General features: G+C 39.4%; 1 protein-coding gene and 1 pseudogene across 2 annotated transcripts in view; both read left to right on the forward strand.

The window, feature by feature from the left end:
- The window catches only part of BMF (Bcl2 modifying factor), a 38177-nt gene extending 33796 nt beyond the window's left edge, over positions 1-4381 (forward strand). For both annotated transcript variants that reach the window (XM_048485057.1, XM_048485058.1), the window contains one exon: positions 610-4381. In XM_048485057.1, coding sequence (XP_048341014.1) covers positions 610-711 — 102 coding nt within the window. In that variant the 3' untranslated portion in view covers positions 712-4381. The remainder of the gene's footprint in view (positions 1-609) is intronic.
- A 5147-nt stretch (positions 4382-9528) lies between these two features.
- LOC125427591 lies at positions 9529-9657 on the forward strand (annotated as a pseudogene).
- The last annotated feature ends 8156 nt before the right edge of the window (positions 9658-17813 follow it).

Raw genomic sequence — 17813 nt, forward strand, 5'->3', positions numbered from 1 at the left:
TGCTGGGAAGTAAAGCATGGTGGAGGGAGGGGGCTGTGTGTGCACGCATAGGAGTGTGTTTTCTTGTACTGGATAAAATCAGTTTTGCTGTCTCAGCAGTGTGGTTTAAATTGAAGATTAACCCTTTGACCTTCACGGTGTCAAATCACTTACAGATGGATCACCAGCTACACTTCTCTTTTTTTCCTCCTCCCTCTCTCCAGTGTTTTGCAGGGGAGTGGGCAGTCTCCTTTATTTTTTTTAAAAAGGGGGAAAAGTTGTTTGTTCTTGCAGCTGGAGCTTTGAGTTGCTCAGAAGCCAATCTGATTAAAAACAGCACTTGGCTAAACTCTGCAAAATCCAGCAAAAAGGGGGGGGGCTTAATCCTTTTGTGCACAATACATAAAGGGTCTGCTCTTTTCTTTTATAATGTTGGAGCTACAATTATTTCTGAAGAGTTTACCTCTTCTAACCCCCCCCCCCCTCTTTTAAACGTGTTGTACTAATGGGATTAAAGTGTCTGTTCTTGAAAATGTAACTTAGTTTTTGTTGGAACAAAGTAAAATCTTATGCGGCAACTTTTAAAGTTTATGTGAGTAATCTTTTTGAGACTATTCTCCCTTTTTACAGCACCAGCAGAACAGGAATCACATCTGGTGGCAGATCCTTCTTTTCCTTCACAACATGGCCTTGAACATGGAGGCAAATAGACACCGTGCCGGTCGGAGGTGAGACTTGGCCAGCCTCTTCCAGTTCACATCCAGTCTGCTGGAAGCACTAAACACCTTCAGGGCAGAGATGCACATGCTGCTGGATTGATGTGAGCTTCCTGGGAAATGGAGGACCCTTTTGTTGAACAAATGTCTTCTTTGACAAGAACTTGTGTTCTTTCTTCCTAACTTCTTGTCTTCTGCAGAGGGGAGCTTTGGTCCAACACTGACAAAAAAAATCTTCCAAGAAATGCCATTTTCAGAACTGAGATACAAATGAGGGACCTGGTATATCAAGAAGCTTCCATTTTAGCTGAGGATGAGTGGGCAGCATTTTGTAACTTTAGCTGCTGGTTATAGGGCTAATGAATCACGATGAACCCGCAGTTCATGTGGGTAGTTTCCAAATGAGACATGCTTGACTCACCCAGGGGGAAACGAGGAAAACAGCATTAGTTCAATAGCCTATGTTTGCAGTTGTGCAGAAAGTATTCAATCCCTACATTTTGGGACACTGGTGTAAAAGTGGGTTGGAGATGCTTGAACAGAGATGTAATATTTCCAGAAATATTGAAGCCATGGGAGAAAGGGGGGGGGGGTTGGTCTTTTCTCTTAACACCAAGAAATGTTGGGGGAGGGGTTCAACTATATGCAAGACTTATAAAATTTAAATTTTTCTACTTTTAGTACATAAAATGTATTTTATACAATTTTAGCAGATAAAATGGTACTTGGTTTGGTATATTTATGACATTAAAAGTATAAATGCCTTAATTTTCTTCAAACAATAATATGCCCAGTGTTAAAAATGAAGTAATATGATTGCTGCATCCTGAGGTACCTTAATATATTGTGTCTTTTGTTTCTGACAGTTGGAAAAATTATAGACAAAATATGTTGAACACCATCAACATATGGTAGTAAGCAAAAAGAAGTTGAAGTAGTCCTAGCTTAAAAAGGGTGATCTGCATCCAAAGAACTATGTAACTGGTTCTGCTCACCCAAGGAAACCTTGGCTTGTGGCTCTGGAACAGCAATCTGCCTTACCTCATGGCTAACCACTTTTGAACCTGAGGAGTCTCAAAAGCAGCTGGTGATGTGACATTTTGATCTGCGGTGCAAAGAAAAAGTGGTTTAAAAATATTTTGGGTAATCACAAGTTCCTCCTGTGCATTATTTTTGGATACTGCCCAGTATGTAGACTTCAGAGTTATCAGAACCAGAAAAAACTCACATTTTTAGGGGGAAAGCTGATAAAATAAATACAACTTAATTACATTACAGGGACAGCAATACGGTCAGATATTTGGTTAATACTGTAATGGTTATTGTCATACACCAGTTGCAATTTAAACCTGTTGACCATGGGAATATACTCCTTTGCCAGGGGAACTTGCTTATAAGCAAATATACATAGGATTGGGCTGTCGTGTCATAAAACTGTAAACAAAACTAGCTATCCTGGACCCATATTTATTTATTTTTATTTATTTGATTTATATTACATTCAGTCCCATTAAATATATCCTTGAAAATACCCAGATAACTCATGCTTATTTATCTAATCAGAATCGATGTCTGAAATATCTGCAACTTGATTCTGAACTTGCTTGACCTTCAAGAATTTCAGAAAATGGAACGTTTGCATGAAGTGAAACAAGCTTCTTTATGTCTTTCACAGTAGTTTATTTCCTAATGTGCATATGTATGTTTCAGCCATTGATCAGTTTATTTCATTCAATGCAGAAGATGGATGGCAAGTGAGAAGAAAGAAGAGTCAAAGGCTGTATTGTACTATGCTGTTGTTTTAGGGGCAATACTCTGAAGGTCCAAGTATATGTGACATATGATACAAGTCACATGGACATCAGAGGGACTTCATCTTAAAAATCACTCCTTTGCTCAGAGCTGGTCAGAACACTGTGAGAAGAGAGCAGGGTTTTTGCCTTCATTGCCTAGCCATTTTCCCTAGTGGAAATGGCCAATGGGGACCCTGGGCTTCATTCTGGCCTGGGATCGTGGAGCCAAGGACATGGGGAGCCTGAGAAAGGAACAAAAAGCCCCCAGGGCTATTTCTGCTAGGGAAAATGATGCAGGTGTGAAGGCAGAAGACCCTCATAGTACTCTGAGCAACATGAAGTGATGGAGGGGATTTTAAGGTGAGTTTTTAAATTAAAAGTTGGGTTAATTCAAAGGGCCATCATGAGTCAGGTTGAGAGATCCCCAACCAAACTCATGTCACATGTCATGTATTAGCTAGGCCTTCCACAACCAAGTATCTGTTCTGCAACACTGCAACACTCTTTTCTAAGCTGAAGTTCCAGGGAGTTGCTTATTTAGTTATTTAGTCCAATTCAGTTTCCAAACTATTGCTACCATCATTGACTTTTCATCTTGAATATAAGAGATTAGCAGCAGCAGTCTAAATTGGCTGCATGTTCTTTGAAAACAATGCTTTCACAAGTATTTCATTCAACAGTTGCAAAAAAAAGTTTTCTAAGAGCCCCCCCTTCTAATGTTTCCATTTTAGGTTAGGGGTCCAAGAAGGGCTCTTCTCTTTAAACTTTGCAGTATTTTTCAACACTCTGTTGTCTATTGCCATCTACATTTGCTGCCAGTGTTCCTATGAAGCTATCTTTTGCAACATTTGTGATAATTGAAATAACTGTATATTGGATACGTATTTTTTCCCAAAAATTTCCATGAGTTGGTAGTATTTGCATAAAACTTTTATATGAAAAGGCCATCTTTTCTAGTTGGCAGCCTTCATCCAGAGTTTTGATTGTAACAACATTTTTGCTGGTAGAATACTTTGGTATGTCTAGTTTATACATTATAATCTTTCTGTTCCTCCTCTTTTTTTCCTCAGGGCTTTTTGGCAGCTATTTTATACCGTGTAGATAATCAACTGTCCATCAGTTTTATTTGAGTAATCTCTTTGGTGTTCTGATCAAAAATATTAAACATATCCTAATGCAGAGCTGGTTTGTAGAATCCAGACAGTATATTCCAACTATGGCTGGCTGGCTTCACCTGCTTGGCAGTGGGTGTCCAGGAGGAGTGGGGACATGAGGCATTAGCTGTTGGTGATGCCACTTCTGGTTTCCCCCAGAAGCGATGTCACATCTCTCTAGCAATGGCCAGAGGCTCTGGTAAAACCACAGAATGTTTGGCAATTCCTAGAAAGAGCTGATGTCACTGCTGGAATTTTTCCCCCCGCAATTAAGTCAGTCCTCTCTATTCCAAAAACTCTATGGATTCCTAGGCCCCTTCCGCACACGCAAAATAATGCGTTTTCAAACCACTTTCACAACTGTTTGCAAGTGGATTTTGCTATTCCGCACAGCTTCAAAGAGCACTGAAAGCAGTTTGAAAGTGCATTATTCTGCATGTGCGGAATGAGCCCTAGAGAGGTGTGATGTCACTTCAGTGAATCCCGCAGAAGTGATATGTGGTTGGCCTGAGAACCATTAAAAAAAATCTATTTGGAGCAAGGGAATTTCCATTGCCATTACAGGGGCTGACAGCCTAATTCCCAGTGCTCAAAAATACGGGAGGCTGGCATGATTACAGAGAAAAAAAGATATTGCAATTAGTGAATACTGAGTTTAATAATATTGGATTTTATTGTAGACAATATTGATTTTTGGTGACTAATGATCAATTACAATCATAAATTATATTTAAAAGCAGGTTCCTGATTCTTTCACAATTTGTTATTAAATTCTAGTGTGTCCTAGAGAACTAACAATGGGGATAATTCATCACTGGTGCCCAATGGTTATATCATGCTTCCGAAGGTATGAGTATCACATCTGGTTGAAGATTTGGGAAGTCTACAAGAAGCTTTCACTTCTCAATTTGATTGAGAATAGGAGGCATTTTCCTTTTTTACTCTTTGTGATTCTATTTTTTGTTTCAAGTATGCAGGACTTACCCAACCCCTCCCATCAATTTTGCTGCAACATACAATTGCGTTATGTCTTACTGCTGTCCAGCTGTCCCAGCTTTTTAGCATCTATCCCTCGTAAATCATTGTTTCCAACTTTGCTGTTGGTAGATACCTTATTAATCTTTTGTTAGAGTGGAAACGTTACAGAGTGGAAATGTTACACTTGTTGTTCTTCAAGGTTCAACTCTGTTTCCAATCCTTTAGTTAAATCTCTGCAAAGGGGTTTAGGTGGGAGTCGTGATCCCCCAGTTTGTAAATTCTTGCACATGATCACATGCATGGTGCCTTAAACTGCCACTTCACATGTTGCTGCTGCCCAGGTAAATGTGTAATATTAGAGGCAGCCAGTTTGCACAGTGATTCTTGATATGAGAACATGCACCACTGTGTTCATCTGTGAAATGTGGGTGTGTGTTTCATCACCTGTTGTGCCTGAATGGAAGCCATTTTAGGACCACTGAGTTTTCTGGGTTTTTTTCTATACTTCAAGTACTTTGCCATTAACAAAGGCCAGTTGTTTAGAGAATGACACAAAAGTTGAACTGTAGCTGGACATTTCTGACAAACATTTAATTAGATTACTTGGGAAGAGAATAACATCTCAATTCTCATCCCCTTTAAATATGAGATGTCAGCTACTGTATTTCTCTAAAGCTAAAACCGTAGGTTTTTAAAAAAATATCTCTATTCATTTTTCAAGTGTCAAGTCTTAACACTTAAGATGAATTAACCAGCAAAACAATTACAGCCTGTATCTTCTCCTTTCACCAGCGTATTGATCAGGGATCTTGACTTGGAGACAACAATTTTGATACGGCTTTCTCTCCCCCTCCTCAATTGCTATATCTTTTCCTTTTTCTTTGTCAGCCCTTAATGAAACAAACTTTCCCTGGATGCGTTAAAGCCCATAATAGTGCTTTTGCTGCAGTTCTTGGAAACTGAGACGGCAATCATAACAAACTGTACTGCCCAAGGTAGCTCCCAGCTGCCAAAAATTAGGCCAAGGTGGAGGGAGCGAAGGGGAATGGTCTTTGGAGAAAAAGACAGCCCTTGGAAACGGCTTTTCACAAAGTGCTGATAGCCTCAGTGCTAGTAATGTTCTGCTGTGCAATTTCTGCGGCTACATATGCAGTGCTACCGTTCCTTTTGGTTTCAGGAGATTTTTTTCCTCCTCTCTTCCACTGCTTTTTATTTTCCCATTGTACCAAGGCTGTTTGTCTTCTTCTGCCAACTTATGTAGCCTGTTGGCAGCAAGTTTTCATCAATGCTACTGAAGGCTAGAACTCGCATTTTGGATGCTCGCCCTTGAGTGAGGGTTTTCTACCAGCTTCTCTGCCTCTTGGAAGCTTTGTCTATATCATCTGGTGTTAGGGGACGGGGGAGGGGAATCCAGTGCTCTGATGGAAGGCCATGTCTGAAAACTTACTTTCCTCAGATTGGCTGCTTGCCTTCTTTCTTTTTGGGAGTTTGAAAAGGGCTGTTTGGCTAGTTGATAAAGCCTTGAATACACTGAGATCCTGTTCCCATGAAACTTTGAGCTTGTATTAATTCACATTAATAAGTACTTAGCACTTGCAGCAATCACTAGACTCTAGCACAAGCTGATCATTCTGCCCTGTGGGAATGAGATTGGGTTATCCTTTTCCACCAAAAGATCTAAGTAAAATTGTAAATTCATCTACCACTTCTTCCTGGACAGTCTTTGTAGTGGAATGCTTGTGTTGGTCCTAGGGCCTTCCTAGTTCTGTCCCCCCCCCCCCTTTGAAGGAAAGCATAAATAATTTTTAAAAATCGTCCTCGTGAATTTGTAGCTTTTTGAGGTTGTACCCTTGGAGAGGCACACAAAGTCACATCTCATTTTTCTGCCTCCTCCCATCCACCTTAGTGCTCTTAGTGCTCTTATTTCCTTTTTGTAGTGCCCACCATTTTCTGCCAGCTTTTGGAGCATCAGTTCTTCTGCCACCATTTTAAGGATGTTCCCAGGAGTTCCCTCTGCTTGCAGCTCATCTGATGGCCACTACCCTGTAAAAAGTCAATGGATAAAGTTTATTTTCTTTGGCAATCCCACACATGTGTTGTTGTTTTCTTTTGTGAGGGAGGTGTCTTTGTAGCTATAACAACAGCATCTAAGAATTGCAGCCATTCAGAGGGCAGGTCTACCTCCTATTAAGAAGCAATGGGTGGACCTGTTCTGCATGGAGGGCTGGTCTACCCATTACTTATGATTATGATTTACCCATTGCTCCTTAATGCGACATCGACCTGCCTACCAAACAGCTGCAATTTTTCGATGGTGTCATCGCTGTAGCTACAAAGACACCACACTCAAAAATGACACATGCATGGAATCACCAGGGAAAACTAACCATTCATCAACTTTTTACAGGAAAATGGCTATCAGATGAGGAAACTCCTGGGAACATTTTGCAACTGGCAACGGCAGCACAGAGGTTCCTGAAGCTGACACAAGATGGCAGGTGCTAGAAAAATGAGCTCTAAGGTGGAGGAGGGGAGGCAAGTTCTGATGATAGTAGATACACTGTCAATGCTGTTTTATCAAACTACCATTTTTAATAGTGCACAGAATGATGGTTTTTATGAAGGCTGAACTTAAAATTGATTCTTTAATGCTCATAGACATTCAGGACTATTTTCACCTGCGGAAACACAGTTCTTTCACTTCTGCTGCACCACAACTGACTGCACTTAGATCTTTTGATGGAAAAGGGTATAATGGTCATCATCACACATTCTGAAATGTATAAGCAGTAGAGTTAGGATGCTGTGAACGATAACAGTATATACAAAGGCAATTGTTTGTGAGAGGCTTTTCACCAAAGAGTTTGTGGTAATACTGTGGCCATTTGCCCCAGTTTCAGTGCTTCCCCACACCATCATGGTGGATTTATGTACCACCAGGGGTTTCCCCAGCTTTTCTCTGATCTCTCTCAAACCTGCTTTGTTCTGAAATTTTGGGAATGACTGCAATAAAGGCTGGATATTTTCAGCCATTTCCCTTGACTCAGTCCCTGTGAAAGCCATTTCCTCCCCCTGACACCATGGGGACTTTTTATTTTTTAAATGGCACCAAAATATTGTTATATTGATTGTAACAAAAGGTGTAACAGGTTCTCTGAATTCTCAGCTTTCATTTTCAAAAGTTAGTCTGTAGGCCTGTCTTCACTAAAGTTGGAAATTCAGAGAACCTGCTACACCTATAGTTATAACACTATATCAAAATAAAAAAAATATTTGTGTACGCTTTTTTCAAACAACTGGACAAGACCTTGTGCCCCATGGGAGGGATCGTGGCCACTTCTATGGGACTGAACCAGAGAAACTGCAGGAGAACCTGTCATGCAGAAGCAAGCCCCCTTGCTGCTGAACTTTTATCTGCAACTTTACCAGCAACAGGAAAACCGCAAAATCTCATTCTTGTCTGGAAGCCACCTTTATACAATGGACTTGTGCTTCATATAAATCACCCGCTCCTTGAAAACACATTAGGTAATCATTTCTAATTTCTGTATTGGATGTGATAAATATATTCCAGGGAGGACTATAAACAATGCCTTATTCTCCCCACCCCCCTATCCTTTCACACTGTGCTAACATTAATACCACTGGATATCTGTCTTTAAATCCTTTAACACACTGAAAGACAAGACGATGGCTTTGTCTACCTCAGTGCTTTTACCCTCTGCTTCCCTGCTGTGAAGCACACCTTGAATTCTTATTTCTGCTCGGTATGGTTTTGTGCATTGAAAAGAGACACATTTATGGTTTATTTTCGGATGGCGACGGGATCGGGCTGGTGATAATACAGCTCCGTAAATATTGGCTCCTTTACCTATTTACTTGTTTACTTATTTTAATAAGTCTGTTGAAGCCTCCTGTTTTGAGTAGGCGTGGATATTTATTTTGGAGTGATAAGAGTGATTGCAAGGAACATAGGACTGTTTAATCACAGCTGGGGAGTTACAAACGCTTCCCAAATTGTAACAACACTGAAGGTTTCTTAATCAGCACTGAGCAGTTTCTCTCACTCTGTTCTGGAAATAGACTGTGATAGGATCATAAATTGTTTTCCTTGACATCGTTAGGATAGGTTGGGAGCTTCGGTTTCCTGGTTAGTATTTCTGATGTTCTAGATAGCATTAGTCTGTATGCTGGCATCTTCAGAGGATCCTCTGAAGATGCCAGCCACAGATGCAGGCGAAACGTCAGGAGAGAATGCTGCTAGAACACGGCCACACAGCCCGGAAACCACACAGCACCCAAGTGATTCCGGCAGTGAAAGCCTTCGACAATACATCACCAGAATTGTTTGAACTTATTGGGCAGTTACAACTTAGTCTTTTCTATACACCTGAGTAAAGCATCTTTGCTAAGTAACTCCAGGGAAGCGACAGAGAGACTCTGAGGAAGTGTGTTCCTCCCCACTTTGCAAACAATGTTAAATTAGTGACTATTTCATATCTAGTGCCAACTCAGTAAAATATGCAGTGCCAGTTTCAAACCTTCCCCCCCCCCATTAACTCATGAAAAAATCCCAAGCTGCAACACTGACACTCCTCCTAAAGAAATTGTTAAAGGAACTTACTCCACTACTCCTCAAATTAATAGTAATATCATTTTTAGTATTCCTGTTACTTCTGACATCAATTATGAACTTCCCACTTCGGATGTGAGCAAAGGGGAGATCTGTGCTGTGTGCCAGACAAGCAAACTTGAGTTATATTCCCTTTGCAATCTTACTGCAGTGACTGTTAAAAATATTTACAATGAAATAAATAACATTAATGTTAAATTGAGCCTTGTTACGGATCAGATTAAAAACATTCTGATGAAGATGCAAATGAATGCATTAGGAAATAACAAAAACATATTGCTTCTCGGCCTATCGGCTAAGAAAGCATTCTCTATGTAAGTCAATCTGTTCTTATCAGTTTAATATCTGATACGTCCTCTATTTGAGGACTATATATTAAATGGACTTTTGGGACTGTAATAAAATAAAATAACAAGAACAACAATAAGACAATTCAACGGTCCGCAGTTAAACCCAACATGCAAATTTCAAGCTATGACCTTCACTCCAAAGGCACAAGAGGAAGTCTTAGATCTCAGCAGCTGGTGCTTGTTGATAATAAAGTTTGCCTTGTTATCCTCAACATCCATGGCTTGCGTCCTTCCTGGCATACTCTAAATCTTGCCAAATGCCACCTCAGCACATTATTAAAGAAGAAGAGGAGTCATATTGATTTGGTAGCAGAGATTAATTCTTACATTTGGCACAGCTGCTATCCCAACCCTGGACAGTAAAAGTGTCAAACCCACACGGGTTTCCCAAAACTTGTCTATTACATCTCTGTTTGACCAAGGAATTTCAACAGGATAAAGGCAAGCCAAGACAACTCTTCCCAGCCCATACTAAACTCCCTTGAGCTGGTTGATGATAATGCCTCTTGGCTTGGTGGCGAAATTCTTGTGAAAAACCCCAAGGAGTCCTTTTTGAGTCTATAAAAACTGGATCAAAAGCAGATCGTTAAATGGTTGGATCTACTCAAGACTAGCTTACTAGAAAGCAAATAATTATATCCATCAGCTTTGGAGCAGCCCCTTAGGAATAAAACAAATTCCCAACCTACTGTTTTGCCTAGTGCTGAAGTCGTCATGCGAGTTGAGGCTTCAACATGTTCTTTCAGAAGAAAATCTAAAAACACCCCATGATCTGAACAGTCTATGATCGCAGATCTACAAGATCTCAGGAAAGATCATCCAAAGTATGATCCAATTTTGATATCATCTACACCTAAACCCTTCAATAAAACTGAGCCAATGTTAAACTAAGCAACTTGCAGTGAGCTGCTGGCTGACTATGAACTCAGTTTACACTCAAGGTGTTACAAGTGATATCTATAGGTGTTTCAGCTGGTAAGACACCAGAACTAGAAGACCTCATGGAAACCAATCTAATTTCAGCTCCTTCAATCATCAAAAATAGCACCCAACCAATTGGCTCTATGAGTGATGGGCTTGTTCTTCTGGAAGACCGTGAAACACATGAAACCGCTTAAGCCTTATATCTTGGAACATTGCAGGATGGAGAAACAAAGCCCTCAAATCAGATTTTATTAATTTTCTTAAAAATTTTAATATAATCTTAATGCTAGAAACTTGGTCACTAACTCATATCTACATGCAGGGATTTATTTCCTTTTGTTTGCCAGCTTTTAGAATGAACCCTAGGGGTGGATGTCAAGCTGGTCTGGCTATTATGATAGATAACAATCTGAAGATAGCCTTAACTGAACTTCCATCCCTCCAAAATTTCGCTCAGGCGGTCTTATTGAGAGGAGACCAACTTAACATAATCTTAATTAATACATATCTGCTGCTGTGCCTAAAACTGCAGTGGTCCCAACTGTCTCAATATACAGAGGGCTTGAAATTGCAATTTTCTACTGAAGATGTATTCCTGACTGGCAATCTTAATGCCAGATTGGGTAGCAATGAATTGGTTCTACTTGAGGCTGCAGGGACTGACCCAGATTTTTTACCCCAGTTCTGCTTATTACCCACAGCCTCTCAAGACAGGTCAATAAATCAGGCCAGTATTAACCTTTTTAACTTCTATATCCATTTTAATATAATCCCTTTAAACGGCCTTCATTAATTTGAGGGCTCTGGTGAATATACTTTCATCTCACAGTGAGGCAGTAGTGTGCCAAATTACATTTTGGTGTCTGCTGGGGACTTTGATTGAGTTGGGGACTTTCAAATCAAACATAATCCTCTGTGTGATCACTTCCTTCTCACTCTTAATCTTAGTTTTACTTTTAACTACTCCAGATAGCAACTTAGATACTGCCCTTTATATTTCAAAATCAGGCTGGTCAAAAGCAATTGCGACTGTGGCTCAAGAACTTCTCTACTCTCAAGATCTTCTGAACCTTAGATCTAGTATTTCTTAACCTAACTGCCTCCACAGGATCCCTAATTTGTTTGAGGACATAACTCAGGAGATCAAGATTAACATTTTTACCCGCCTAGCTACAAGAGTAAAAAAGAACAGGAAAAACCAGGGCATGGAATTCAAAGATGAATGCTACCAGCTAAAATGTTGCCTTTCTTAATTGAAAGGAGGCTTTTGACTCTGTTTCCAGTGACCTCCTTTAGAGAAAGTTGGCTGGACTGGGTATGGACAATAAGACTCCTCTTTATAATAATGGCTCTCCATTGTAATACTACCTGTCAAGTGAAGTGTACCAATGAAGGCTCACTCACTCAAAAATACCAACGAATAAAGGAGTTAAGTAGGGCTGCGTTCTTGCCCCAGCTTTATGCAATCTTTCTATAAATGAGTTAGCCCCTACAGAAAAGGAAGTAGATGCCTCCTGCCCTACCCTCAACCAAACCAGTATTCCTATTCATGTACTACATCATCTCCCCCCCCCCCACCCCGTACAGTATTGCTAGGTCTATGTTGCTAAAACCTTTATTATTGGGTATCGGTGAACTTACTGAGCAAGAAAAGACTGTATTTCTTCTCAATAATGAAGTCCTTGAACAGACAGCTAAATCTCTTTGCCTTGTAATCCTTAAACGTTCTTAACTATATAATATTAGCACTGCGGTTATTTTAATATTCAACTGCCTTATATCTGCTGTGCCTAAGTTTTCAAGAATAACCTTGTTTAAATTTATATGCCAATAAAGGTTCCATATTGATTGATCATATTGATTGGTTTATTTTCACAGTTTACATGTTTTGGGGAATGGGTATTTGGTTGCAGTTTGGGTAGTGATCTAGGTACTGGAACTAGTAAATAGAAATCAGTGCTGGAAATAGTTCTGATGAAGGTATCAGCCAGTGGCCTGTTATTTTAACATCATGAAACATTAATGCTTTGTTAGGAACCTTTTTGGATCTGTTTAAACATGTATTCTTCAAATGGCTGGCTAGAGTAAGAAGTTCGGGTAAACCAAAGATGCAGCCCCATGATCACTTGAAAGTAATCCCGCTGAAATCAGAGTGACTTACTTCCAAATGACTTACTTCCAAAATTAGGCTGTATGTTACTTATTTGTGTGGAATCTTCTGTGAACAGTGAAGCCTTAGAAAATTTCTTCTGATGACATGGATGCATTCTTAGGTGTGACTTTGCAAACTGAAAAAAAAGTTCTGATGTGATCATATATAAAGAAATGAAATGGTTGTCTGTGATTTTTTACTTGTTGAGCAGAAAAAAATACCTCAAAATAATTTCTATATGAACTATTCAATAACTCTTAGAACATCAAAAGAAAGAGTTTCTGATCATTTTGGTACACTGTTTTGGTTCTTATATATAAGGAGAAAATAGATGAAACAAATCAAATGCACTGGAATGTAATTTTTGTGTGTATCTAAATGAAACATGGTTCCTGTTTTCTCATGGGCTTAGCGTTGCCAGTGTTTCAGCCAGACGGTTACTGAGTGCCTTCAACAGCATCATGGCTTGCAGACTATGGCTGGCTGGCTCAAACATAAGCAGTTGTAGCCTCAAATATACTTGCTTCAGTATAAGAAGAGCTGTTCCTTTGAAACTCATTTTGGAAGCTGGTTTCTAAAAAGAAAAGTCTGTGAGTCTGTGTTAGTTGTGCTTAAGTTCCATTTGAATTGGTTGGAGTTGTCATTTAAGCTAGAAACTTGTTCCATTAATTTCTGGGTCCTTAAGGGCAACTAATCTGTTGTAGGTTGGTGCTTGTACCTTGGGAAAGGGAAGGGGATTCAGGATGTGAAAGCCACCACTACCCCAGTGTCTTGAGAGCATTTGTAACTTGTGGGGCAACAGGAGGGGGATTATATGTGAGAAGACTATTTCAATCATGTACGTTGTATAAAGTGCTATTGTGAAAATTGTTGCTTGTATACTGTTCTTAAAACTCTAATGGTCTCTTCATTACCTATGGGTTTTTATTCTGAAGTACAATGATACCATTTCAGGGAGCCAATGATAAAAGAACACAACCTAGGAGGCAACTATGACTATTACATCAGTGTCTGTTTTTATTTTTCAATGTACAGAGTGTTTTTCAATTCTTATTACTTTGTTTATCGTTCTGTCAGATGCATGAAATAGGTAGGGCAGACTCTCTTTTGTAGCTAGTCACCCTGTATACCTGATGGAATTTGAAAAGAGCCCCCCCTCTCCACTTCCAACCCCTTATTTACTGCTTTGATCAAAACTCCATTAGATAATATTTGGCTTGCGTTGTTTCACTTGATGGGAATCTGACTATAGGAAAGGCCTAAAACTTTCTTCTTCCTTCTTTAGATAAATATTCTGGTACACATATTTTGAAGACAACTGTTTAGTCAAAATGTTTTTTTTGTGTGTGTGTATGGGGGGAATACTTGAAGTTAGGTTCCTAGTCAAAAAACCTGCAGAAGCTGTATATCTGCTTTCCCTAGGTGCTTTGGAAAACCCTATCACTATACTGTAGCAACTTAAAGGTTTAGCTACATTTTTATTTTAACAGATTGATGATGCCCCTATTTGTAATCCTGTCATTTTAAAAAGGTATATTCAGATCTAATCTTCTGTTCTGTCCCAAGTACCATAGAAAGCATAATAATCTGATGGGTGTGTTGCTGTTTTGATTCTTCACCTTTTTATAGAAGAAATTTAACTGTGGACTAGCTAATTGCACTGGGAAAGCAGACAGATGATACAGAAAGCTCTCCAGGTATTTTAAAAAGATTGAAAATGTAATGCATTTATGTTGTATATATTTTTAGGCTTTTTTTCAGCTGATGCTGTCATATGAAATCTCTGACAGACGTGGTCCTGAAGTGCACATACCTCCTTTCCCATGGACTGAGACCCAGTGAGAATGTAGCGGTTTTTTTTCCATTCTGGTTGTGTGCTTCAGGACTCCTCTACCTTTCTTTGCTGATTTGGAGATTCTCTTTTTTTTGTATCTGTACAGTATATTTGCCACTAGCTTTCTTTGGTGCTTTTAAATATATTTGAAATTCATCTTGCTTTTTTTCATAATTGGTACAATTTTTAATAAAAGGGTTAAATCATACTATCTTCTTTTTGTTTCATTGTTTCCTCAGATACAAGTGGCGAAAAATGCAGCAGTTAGGTTGTTAGGACACAAATTATAATAATCCAACAGACAACATTAAAACACATTGAAATACACATTACAAATGTAAGAACACTCAGTATTTAAAACACAGAGAAATAAAACTAGTACAGCTAAATCGGGGGGGGGGGGGAGGAATTGCTTCCACACAATGCTGTCTTGAATAAAAAATGAAGTTGCTCTCCTCATCTAGTTTTGCGGGCCATTCTAAAGCATTGGGACCACCATAGTAAAAGCATGTGATCTCACTATAGCTGTGTAGACAATTCTTAGGGAGGCCATCTTAAAGAACAGACTATCCGTAGAACAAAACTGTCACAAAGAGTACTCTGGGAGCTGTGGCTTAATATACATATTAGAGCCCTAGGTTGTGAAGGGTTTTAAAGGAAATAACCAGCACTTTTGAACTGGGCCCAAAAGCAAATAGGTATCCAAATCAATCAGGCAGTGCTGGAGTTCTGTGTTCCAAGTGGCTGATCTCAGTGCTGCTTTAGCCTTGCTAAAGCCTTGTTGCTGCATTTAATACCAACTGGAGTTTCCAAGCCATCTTCAAAGGCAGACCCAAGTAGAGGGTGTTCTAGTAGTTCACTCTGGAGATTATGGTAGCTAAGATTAGTGTATTGAGTTAAATGCTGTTGAAACAAGGAACTCCTAGCAACAGCATTAACTTGTTTATTCATCAACAAGGCCAGATCCAGCAGTACCCCAAAGCTCTTAGGGGAGAAAACAAGTCCATCTGACAGAGAAGTCCTACTCAGGTTGAGTCCATGGGATTTCTCCAAGGGAAATGTTCTTCGAATTGCACGGTAATTCTGGTAAATCAACTCCAGCCAAACAGTCAACCTTCCCAATTAGCATCACTGTAGTCTTGTCTAGATGAAGCTTCAGTTTGTTTTCCCTCAGCCTCTTTAGCACAGCTTTGGAAACCTGGCCTCTTTCAAGTTCAGATAATGAGATGTAAAGCTGTGTGTCAGCAGCATATTGGTGACAACATGGTCCAAAGTTCCAAATAATTGCCGCCAATGAATGGTCTTACATACAGAGGATAAAATAAGACATTAAATATTCCATACATTCCACACATCAGGTTCCAACTAGTTGACTGAGCCTCTCCAATGCTAACTCTGTTTCCCACCAACAAGAAATAAGTGAAATCAGCATAGCATGGAACATTCCCCAAACTCATGAAGCAAAAGACAAATCAAAGCACAAAACTGTCAAATGGTAAACATTTTATAAAGTTCTTTCTGTTTCAATAGGAGAATTTAAATGTACTGAACTTTCTCATTCTGAAATCCATGTGTCTGAATAAGACTTAATTTTGGATAATTTATTGTGTCAAATCACTAGGCTTACTGTTTGCTCACCTACGGCAGGAGACCTCCAGGGAATTCTTCTCATTGCCCTTCATTGCCCAGCTGGTCAGCAGGCAAAAACAGGTTGGCCAGACCAGGGGGGAGGCACAATCAACATCCACATGTGATGCTGCAACTTTCAGCATGACCTGGAAACGACTACATCATGCTGGGGTGATGCTCTAGAACTCAGCCCAAAACTCTATGGAAACCATTGTTTTTAGGTAAGTGCTAGAGCATCGTCCTGGTGGAAAGTTGCTGCATCTGGCTTACACCAGAAATTGCATCAATGTGTATGAATGAGAATGATAATAACCACCCCCTTCAATAAGTTCCTGCCGATTCACAGAAGGAGGAGAATTCTATTGCAGTTGCTGAAGAGGGGTTCTTCTTATATCCTGTGAAAAGATTCAGTTGTATTCCTGATTGTCGTAGAAATTATTGAAATCGTAAGATATTCAGTATGAGTTTTCAGATGGCTCTGTAATAGAATTTTAACTTGCACAAGGTAGTGAAATGCATTTTATTGAATCATATGTAACAAAATCCTTTTTTAAAAAAAATGACTGTCTATGCAGGTGTTTGTGGAGAGAAATACAATTAAAATTGATGGGAGTAGACACACTGGATCCAGAAAAGTTATTTTCATATTTAGCTAACCTTGTAATAATAAACAATGTTTCCATAAAAGGTCAAGCCCATCCTTGCTCAGGCAAAAGGATCAGATGTTATCACGGATCACGCTTATGAATTCAGACAGGCGTTTTTTTTTTAAAAAAAGTATTCAGTAGAATTTGAGATGATCAGATAAGGCAGCAAAACCACAACCTGAATTTTCTTAAGGTGCTGAAAAACTATCACCAGGGAAAATGTCAACTGTGCAGTCTTCTATTTTGAAATGATCTTTTAAAACAGCACATAGAAGTTTTTCCAGTGTCCTGATCACCTGTGGATGAAATTAAAACCTCAACGCTGTCAAAATGTAGTGCAATCAGACTGTCACCCCTTTTCTTTCAATTACAATTTAGGGTAAAAAACTATAGCCCTAAATCTCCCAGCAAGTTCCTATTAAGAACAGTGCACCTATTTCTTCTGTTTGTCAATGGCATGTATTATAGGATTGCCTGACTAACAAGTGGAAGTTTACAAGAGATGTTTAGAATAGTCGAACAACAATTAAAAGGAATCATGTCTCAATAATAGGATGCATGCAGAAAGTCCCACATTCAGTTTCTGATGTTTTCAGTTAGAGTAATATCAGCTAAAGGTGTGAAAGATGTTTATCTACAGGAAACCCTAGAGAACAACTTCCGGGTAGAGAAGAAAATGCATGGTTAGATTGACCTATGGTTTGACTTGGTAATAAGGTATCATACATGTGCACTCCCTGTTTAAAAATTACTTTAGCTACATATTCAGGCAGTGGGTTTTGATAATTTCCATACCATCCTTCCTTGAACAAACACATGGTAGCGGTATCCATAGACTCAGAGAGAGTGACTTACCTGGAGCTACCTAGTGAGTTCAAATTTTAACATCTGTCACTTAGCCAAATAAAGTTGTCACTTTATAGTATCTACACCTTAGATATAAAGTTAAGGCCGTTTCCGCAAGAAGGCGGAAGCAGCCGGGTCGGAGTTTACGACGCCGACCCGACGACGCTGGGACCGTCCG

This window comes from Sphaerodactylus townsendi, linkage group LG02, assembly GCF_021028975.2.
Source record: "Sphaerodactylus townsendi isolate TG3544 linkage group LG02, MPM_Stown_v2.3, whole genome shotgun sequence".
NCBI classification, from domain to species: Eukaryota; Metazoa; Chordata; class Lepidosauria; order Squamata; family Sphaerodactylidae; genus Sphaerodactylus; species Sphaerodactylus townsendi.